General features: G+C 40.7%; 1 protein-coding gene across 1 annotated transcript in view; it reads left to right on the plus strand.

The window, feature by feature from the left end:
- Window positions 1–479: 479 nt before the first annotated feature.
- Window positions 480–9,646, plus strand: part of LOC101848062 (conserved oligomeric Golgi complex subunit 7) — a 30,231-nt gene continuing 21,064 nt past the window's right edge. The window contains exons 1-5 of the mRNA XM_005105669.3: window positions 480–683; window positions 4,343–4,435; window positions 5,311–5,355; window positions 6,274–6,329; window positions 6,996–7,080. Coding sequence (XP_005105726.1) covers window positions 681–683; window positions 4,343–4,435; window positions 5,311–5,355; window positions 6,274–6,329; window positions 6,996–7,080 — 282 coding nt within the window. The 5' untranslated portion in view covers window positions 480–680. The remainder of the gene's footprint in view (window positions 684–4,342; window positions 4,436–5,310; window positions 5,356–6,273; window positions 6,330–6,995; window positions 7,081–9,646) is intronic.

Genomic DNA, 9,646 nt, shown 5'->3' on the forward strand with positions numbered 1-9,646 from the left:
GGGTTCCAATTCTGATCGAGGGTCGGGCCTGACTAGGCCTGAAGACGTCCTTCAACATACGTCCAGTATTATATATGAGTCTATCTAGGCTTCTTAGTAGTAAAGTAGTAAAGTGTTAAAAACTCGGATGAATAGAATAATGGGCAAAAAGGACCCTGATGTTAGGGTTACAGAGGCACTGGGTTTATTGAACAAATCAGAGGGCCGGGAGAAAAATATAGGCCTAGATCAAGGAGTTTACAGTAATATATTTGGAACTAAAATATCAGGGGACTGTAGGAGCGATTTAAAAAAAAACCTGGGGATGTGTTGACGAATTAACTAAAATCAACTTGTTTGAAAGCTCGTTTCAGAGCAACGGCAGTAGGAGTAAAATCAGAGGTGATAAAATAAAACAATACGACTCTCATAGCCAGTCCAATGATTATAATGATACGGTCTCTGAGCCAGTCCACCTTTTACGGCTTACTTTTTCAAGGGAGTCTACTCTTATCAACAGCGTAAACTAACAACGTCAACTCAAGAAGAGCCGAGCCGAGAAGCCTCCGGGTTGTAACTCGCAGACTTTGTCGAAATTGGTTCTCTGTTCGACAAAACAAACTTGAGCTAACTGCCGTTGTGCAGTTGGTAAATGCTTTGGAGTTCCTGTAATCTTCGCAGTCAAAATAACTGTTTGCGCTATGGTATGTTATCCTGGTGTATCTATGCAGTTGCAGACAAGATCTATGCACTGCTTCTTGGTCTTAGTTGGTTTCCTGGACCTTTGCCTTTGGCTTTGGCCTTGGTATGGCAAGTTTGAGATCTCTAGAAAAATCTAGAGTCTACATCTAGATCTAGAGTAAGACCTGTTAGTGGAGGAAGGGAGGCTTGTCATTGTGTTGCTGAAGTTCAAGGATGGTTCTCTTTAACCCTAGATTTAGAAGCACTCAGCGTTTCACCGGAAGTAACCTGCCCTAAAGGCCCCACTACCGCATCGGCCACGGTGGATCGGTTATAAACATGGGGGCTGCCCAGCTTGTCACAATTTCCTTGAAGTATTTATGTATTGATGAGATGACAGCTATAATTATAACACTTAAACACTGTATTGTAACTTAATTTTTTCAGGGAGGATGGTTCTGTAACGAGCGACCACCCCAACCTACGCAATAAAAGAAGGGACTTTTGAGTGGGATTTAAAAGATAAGGTTTAGTATTTGGTTGGGCAATAAAGAAAGTAAAGAAAGTAAGCTGAGCTTGTGTTACTTTGTATTCCTCTTTCCTTCCTTTGTCTCTTCACCTGGTTAGTAATTTATTAGTGACAATGTTAACATCTGAAAGACACGTAATAATATGACATGATTAGATCAAAATCAGTCGCAGGACCGTGATTCGAACAGGACCAGTGAGTGAGGGAAGCAGACATGATTAGTAGTTTTTTGGTAGTCCAGTAGTAATACATGCCGAACAGCTGGTGTTACCACTGAGTAAAAAAAAGTTCTTATAAACCTACTTGAGTTAACCCACTCAGTACCATTGGATTTCCAGGACCACGCAAAGGGGAATAAATCCATGTTTGTAATGTAGTGGGTATTTTGAAAAAATCATTATAAAATAACCAATCCATTGATAAAAAAAAATCTTGAAACAAGTTCTTCACAAATGAATAGATTTTAATTTAAAAATTACTTGTTTATTGTGTGTGTTGACTGTACTTCATAATTGAAGATAAAATCAGCCGAGTTGTAATCTAGATTTAGATCTAGTCATATATGCTCCTCATTGACCTCATTCTCATTGTCCGAATCACCCCCCCAAAGGGACAATTAGATCGCCATCAATGTCACTTTCACTTCAATTACCTTTCTATGGGTTTTCTCCCCCAGCACTGATATTTTCATTAAAATTATCCAAAAGTTCGCGTAAATCAGTCTGAACGCGAAGCCGGCGGCTTGCGAAGAACGCTCGATCTTAGCTTACGCGACCCGTGTGAACTGCAGTAAAGTTTACATTGAATTTAGTCCAACTAAAATTTCCAGAGTTATGTCCCTGCTGCTCTCAAGGAAAGAATGATTATCTATTTTCTTATTGGTCGAAATGCGGGTTAAATATGATGGTTACCAAGCGTGCACACTTCCCTAGAAACAACGCTACAACTCGCGTCCGGCTAGGCCGGCTACGGCCGTAATGGTATTAGGCTTTTGAAACGGAAGCGGCCGGCTACGGCCGTTATGGTACTGAGTGGGTTAAGTGGGAGTGTGTATCACCTTTCAAAATTCCCAAAACGCAATTATTTTTTACCTCGAAGGGTTTTAATGAGGTTCCTTTGGAAAATCAGGAAAGCTGATGCGATCGGCTTTAAAAAAAAAGTAAATTTCTATACCTCATTTTCGCAATACATAGAAACGACTTCCGTATTTTGAGTTGCCATCGTGGACAAGCGCGGCTTTCTCCGTACCGGTCTACTTGTATTTCTTTCTTTTCGTACGCCCGTGTCGCGGTAAGGGATGAAGCGAAAAATTATACAAATAATGATTTCATTTCGATCGTGGTTTGAACGGAAGAAGAAAAGGTTAAAAAAAAACAACCTTACCCTAAAATTTACCTTAGTCAAGGAGGCAAGCCCACCCCCCACCCCCCACTCACAAAAAAAGAAGTGCTGCGCCTGATTCCCCCCACCCCACCAATTACCCTATAAAAAAAGAAAGTACCGTTTTAAAATAATTATAAAAGAAATAATTTTCCTAATCAAAACGATTTATTTTTGAATACCTCATGTATATGACTACTTCTCTACATAGTCATTAGAACTGTTGAGGCATTTGTCGTAGCGTGGGACGCGCTTCTGAATGCCCTCATTGTAGAAAACTGCCGCTTGCGATGTCAGCCGATGTCCAGTCTTTCCTGTGAGATCAGCGTGTGAGTCGTAGTCATACCCACCCAAAGCTTTTTTAAATGTAGGAACAGATGAAAGTCACTCGGAGCCAGGTCTTGGCTGCACGATGGGTGCTTCAACTGTTCCCATCCGAAGGAGGCGAACAGGTTTAGGGTCTGTGCAGACTTGTGAGGAGTTTCATCGATTCAAACCAAAGACGCGGGATGCTTAGCGACGGCGTTGTTCTGCTTCACGACAATGCAACTCCTCACAAGTCTGCACAGACCCAAAACCTGATCGCCTCCTTCGGATGGGAACAGTTGAAGCACCCATCATGCAGCCAAGATCTGGCTCCGAGTGACTTCCATCTGTTCCTGCTTTTAAAAATGTTTTTGGCCGGGCAGGACTTCGACTCAGACGCTGATCTCACAGGAAAGACTGGACATTGGCTGACATCCCAGGCGGCAGCTTTCCACGATGAGGGCATTTAGAAGCACGTCCCACGCTACGACAAATGCCATAACAGTTCGGGTGACTATGTGGAGAAGTAGACATATGTATGAGGTATTCAAAAACAAATCGTTTTGATTAGGAAAATTATTTCTTTTATAATAATTTTAAAACGATACTTACTTTCTGGACGTCCCTCATATGTTAGGCTGTGTGCTTCCCAGGTAGCCTGGCTCACGCCCTATATATAGGGCCTACGCGCTTCCAGGGTTAATATATTCATACGGTAAAGGTGCATTTTAGGTGCGTTAATTATTAGACTCACTGTACAACAACACGTTATTACTTGGGCTCGTAGCACATCATTAAACCCAAGTACAACAATAACATGTTAATTGAATAGAAATTTCAAATATTGGCGCGAGTAAATTATCAGTTGTTGTTCATCAGCATCACTTTGCGGACCTGGACGATCCAGACATCCACAACGAACACATCGAGAACACATGTGTGGATGCAGGCTAAACGAAAATTGCACAGCAGACAGTTCGGCACATCGCGTGATCTCTTCCCATCCTATCTCCATGAATTTGTTTTTCGCAACAGGTTTCTTGACAAGGACATAGTTTCTTCTCATGATGAGAACTAGATCTTTAGCTGATAATTATCACCTATATTATCCGTGCTACAAATAAACGCAAGTATTAAGGTGTTATTGTTGTTTTGGTCTAATAATGTGCCTCAAATGCAACTATTAATGGGTTACTGTTGCAATCTGAATTTTAGGAGGGGAGGGATTCCGTAATGAGTGACCGCTATGAAATAGAGGGTTAGGCTCAAGGGTAAAATTGGGGTTAGGTCTCTTCTTTATTGTGTTTGCTGGGGTGGTTGCCAGTTATCATGGAAGTCTTTCCAATTTTAGTGACCTAATATCAATAGTCTGTCGACAAACAAAATTAGGAAAATGTGCTGTTCTTTTACAGGGATTGATTGGACTATATTTTTAGTTTAATTCTACTTATTGAATTTTTGTTCTAGGACTACTCAAAATTTATGGATGACAATTTTGATGCCAAAGAGTGGATCAATGCTGCCTTTCGAAATCAAAAAGAAGCTGGTGTCTCCAAGGATGTAAGTAACAACTGTATATTTACACCTTAGCATTGTGAAATTTGTTAAGGCATTTTGCCCAACATGGTAATGTATGTTATATAGTATGGTATACACATACGTTGTGCTCATATTTTTTTAACACAAGAACTAATAGATTTATTACATCTTGGGTAGGTAGAAAGATTTAAAGGAAGCAAAATGTGGACTCAGATGTGGAGATTCTACCTGAAGGTACTTGCCCAAGAACAAGACAGTACTGACAGTGAAACTTTTGTTTGTCTTAAAAATAAAAGAATGATAAAATTATATTGCAGTGTCAGTGGTTTTGCAAAATTTTTAGAAAGAGATATTGGAATTCTACATTCCTTGATGGGGGAGAGTTGGGGGGGGGGGGGCGAATTTGTTTTCGCCCCCATACTAATTATAATGTCCTGAAAGTAGTGACACTGTGACTGTGGTCTGATGATTATCTTATGATTGTTTTGGTAACCATTTTTTTTCCAAAATGAGCAATGAGTCAGAGTTAGAATGTGGTCATACCAAATTACAAGCAAGTGTCAATCTTTATGTATGATTTGGAAATATTCTGCTATTCATCATAAGCTCCTTTAGTTTGTGCAATGGAAGTCATATTTGGAAGGTGTTACTTAGTTAGTCTGGTGCAAATTGTGTCTTTACGACAGTGGAATGTAGGAGTTTTTAGTTAGAAAGTTTTTAAACAAGAAACATTTGCAGAATAGTTTCAGTATGTATGATCATTTGCACTAAACAGAATATGTATGAAACCTAGTTTGTTTCACTATGTTGTATTTGTTTTCTTGTGTGTAGTTTTATTGTTCTCTTTTTTTTTTTCCTATTCCAATTGGATAACTTCCTAACTTGTGTAATTTCAGCAATATGCGACAACTATGGTCATGAAGCTGCAGGTTTTCATCCAGGTGAGCTGTCTATACTCATAGAAAGGGAAATGAAATGTATGTGATCATACGGCTATGATCATCTGTCACAAATTTGAAGACTAATTTTCTTTTATCAATGCACCTCTTCCTTGTTTCAAATAAATGTATCTATCTATCTAGTCTTTTCTAAAGTAATTCGTTCAGGATGGTTGAAAATAATGTTGATGTACTTTTTATTGAATGAAGACATAACAACATTTGTGAGGCAACATGGTGAAATCAGGCGCTCGTCAAAATAATGAAAGTCAAGAAACTGGCGTTTTTTTTCAGGTTTGGACTTTTTTTTTCAAATTTTTGTTTTTTGGCTCAACACCTTTATGTCCATTCAAGAACTGTTATGTATGGATTTTATGGAAAAACGCTGATTAAAGGCCTAAAAAATGTAAATTTGAAGTGTCCAAGGACTCTCAAGCTAAGGAAATATCTCAACTTTAGTGGCTATTTTCTTGCTAATTTTACATCTGAAACCAGGTGACCCCAACCTCCTTCAATTGCCGATATCTTGACTTGTATGAGGCAAATGGAGAGGCTTTCAGATGATACCAATAACTCCATAGGCCCAAAAATTGACTAGTGCCTGATTCCACCTCGTCATGACACATTTTAGAATGACTAACTTGAACAGAAGCTCCTCAGAATGTTTGATAGTCATTTGACGTTTTATATTTATTTTAGAGGTTGCAGAAGGTGTCAATTGTTGAGTTACGTAATTCATTTTTCAAGCACCTTATTCTACAAAGTTCACATTATATAATGGACATGGTACGTTTTCTGCTGTTTGCAAATAAGAGTGATTTGGTATTGACAGAACATACACTATTGTAGTATTTACTTGAGAAAGTGATTTAATGTTGTTATTTTAATGTGTATATATATTTTCTCTCCTGCACTCTTTAGGAAGTCAACAATGTACTGGAGGAAGCTAGCCAGCAGGCTCTTCAGAATCTGCCAAGGTAGAGTAGTAGCAAGCATCAGCTGCTTTTTTGCATGCTGTTGAATAGCAATGTGAAGTAAAATTAAATTTTTGCAAAAATAAGCTTTGATGATATAAGATAATTTTAATTTCTCTTAGAATAAATGTTATACGGTAATATTTAGGATTCAGTAGAAATTTGGTGCGATTCACTCTTTTCAGAGTTGACAATACTTTTGACAGGTTTGATTTCTTGTATCATTTTTTTTTACCTTTCCATAATAAGGGATTGACAGATATTGAAAAATCAGGCCCATTGTCTCAGTATCTTCTTTTTTTTAAAGTTAAGAAACATATATATTTTGTTCATTCTATTTTGTGCCCATACACGCATTTTGATTATATTATGCTGAACAAGATCTTCCATGCTATAGCTGGTGCATATTTCATTTCACCATATGCTTTTAGAGAGTTTGAGTTAAATAGTCTGTAAATGGTATGCATTCTGTTGGCATTGATAAACTGATTTGTGACTAATTGGTTGTATGTTGTTTGACTTGATCTCTTGAGTAGTTTTTAAAACATGTTTTGAACTTTAATAAGATCCACAAAAGGTTCAATTTTTAAATCTAGTACTGTGATCCCTCATAGCTGTTGCTGAAAGGTTAAACAGCTGAATGCATCTGTTTTATGTCAATTCTTTCAGAGTTGTGCGAGAGCTTGACGCAATCAAACAAGAGTCCTCTTTATTACAAGATCAGATGAGAATTGTCAAGCAAGACATTCAGAAGGTACTTTGGTTGTGTTGTATACACAGAGCTAAGAATGTTTAAGGAGATAACCAAAAAGAAGAGCCTGAAAATTCTGCGCCACATTCCCTGTAACAATCTTATATATTACAGTCGAACCTGCCCTAACGGCCACTTCTATAAGACGGCCACCTGTACAAACGGCCACTTTCCATTTCCCCCCTTGCGTTTTTTCTACATAATTTAACTGTGTAAAACGGGCACCTGTCCAACGCGGCCGCGGCCATCTTATTTTAACACACAACCCCTATCACACCAAGCAATAACACCTGTCTTAGATGGCCACCTTAGTGACTCCATTTTGTTTTGCCATAAATTGTGCTTTGGCCCTTGGCGTTGTGGGTGAGCCGTCATAATCCAGTCACCTGTCGTTGTTGTAAGATAGTCCCTCCAACCAATCGTGTTGCGTATGCCCCTCCCACTGTTTACCAATAGCTACCAATTTTCAGCTGCTGGTGAGGTAAGCGTGTGATCCCTCATAACCCATAAGCCCTGCCCAGAACTCATACACAAATCGTAAGTGAGATGAGTGGTCACTGTTTACCCAGTCTGTAACAAAGTACAGTAGTCTCCGCCTAAACGCACGCCATACAAAAGCACGCTCCACTAAAACGCACACTTTTGTCATCTGACGGGTTTTTTACTATATAATTTAGACGTACAAACGCACGGTCACTCCCTCTAAACGCACGCTCCGATCTGCGAAACACTCTGACAGGTAAAGCTTGACTAAGGGAAATTTTCACCACGACTACTGTACGATCTGCACAGCTTGCATAAGATTAGCCTAGAAAAACCGGATATTTGGCGAGACTGCCCCTCACGCCGAACAAAGAGAGTGATAGACAGCGTTTTCACACCCGACTTTCCACAGACACATAGGTCTAGGACTAGTCAGTGAAATGTTGGGGGGTTGGGGGACTGAAACGTTATTTGATTGGTTACTGGAAATGCATTTCTTTGAGAGAAGGTTTGTGACTGGTGTTTGAGTGACTGCGTGTTGGCAAATGTTTAGTTAGACGTAAGCCTATGATGCGCAACACGCGTGAATGCTCGTTCATGAATTTACGGTCGGAGGTGGTCGCTTGGAAAGCCATGTGGCTGGGCCGTCGTCTCTATGACTATCACCAACAATTTCTTTTTAGGCTATTGGTCCCTGACATTTTATGGTGCTTTCATTACATCGAGTTTGTCTTTCTGTCCCCCCCCCCCCACGCACACACACATTCAATGCCTTTGCAGTCTTAACCGCAGCCGGCCGCGGAATCTTTTACAATACAGACATGTGTCGTCACATTATCGGCCCAAAGTGACACCCTGCCCAAAGGGAGGTCACTAGAATATCAAGGCAATGAGATGACTGCGTGCCTTCCTCCCTTTGCAAAGGTTCATGTAAACGCACGCTTCGTATAAACACACGCTAGGGAGCCCTCCCGAGCACCGTGCGTTTAGGCGGAGACTACTGTAACAATGGACGTCAACATGAGCTTAATTGCGACAGAAGCGTCACTCGTTCTCCGAGTGGTGGAGACCCATGTGTTTGTTTTAACAATACACTCGGTCCTCCTTGTCTGACACATTTTGTTTTATTGTCACCCTTGCACAAAAGCAGCGACAAAAGAAAAAGAAAACCCAGCGAAAACAATAGCAACAACAATAACAACAACCAGCATCGGAACTAGCGTCGTTTAGACCGATAAGCCTCACATCCTGTGTCATCAAAGTTATGGAGAGAATGGTATCTGAACGACTGAACGGAACGGCTGGTTCTCCGAACTACAGGCTGGTTTCAAGAAGGGGAGAGGTGTGGAAGACCAAATTCTGAGAATTACTCAGAAGATTTCCGATGGCTTCCAAAAGAAGGAGAAATCGGTACTCGTCCTCCTCGATTTTTCAAAGGCATACGACACGGTCTGGCGAGAAAGCCTACTCCCCACCCTCCTAGACAGAGGTATCCCAGATACATACGTTTTGTGGCTGAATGACTTCCTTCATAATCGTCAAGCCAGAGTTTGATTCAACGGAATACTGAGTAATAGCAGGAAAATGAACCAAGGCCTCCCACAAGGTTCTGTCCTGGCACCCATCCTCTTCCTTTTTTATATCGACGAACTGGCGAAACTACTTCCGGATGATCTCACAATTTCACTCTACGCTGTCGACGTCTCTATCCTCGCTTCATCAGGCACGACACGAGACGCCGAAAGTCTGGCACAAAGAGCGGTGGACACCGTTGCTGACTGGAGCAGGCGATGGAAACTCACGCTAAACAGCTCAAAGAGCGAGACTACATTCTTCACGCTCGCAACATCTGACTCGGAATGGAAGCCATGCATCACGATAAATAATTCGACAATTAAGTATGAGCCCTACGCAAGACTCCTGGAAGTCACGCTCGACCGCAGGCTCACGTTCAGGAAACAGGTTGAGACAGTAATAGCTAAGGCCACACAGAAGATGAGGATGCTCGGCGCTGTAGCGCACTCAAAATGGGGATGGAGGAAAGACGACCTACGCAAGGTCTACCTCACCCATATACAAAGTGTTC

The sequence above is a fragment of the Aplysia californica genome, unplaced genomic scaffold (genome assembly GCF_000002075.1).
Source record: "Aplysia californica isolate F4 #8 unplaced genomic scaffold, AplCal3.0 scaffold00485, whole genome shotgun sequence".
In the NCBI taxonomy this organism is placed as follows: Eukaryota; Metazoa; Mollusca; class Gastropoda; order Aplysiida; family Aplysiidae; genus Aplysia; species Aplysia californica.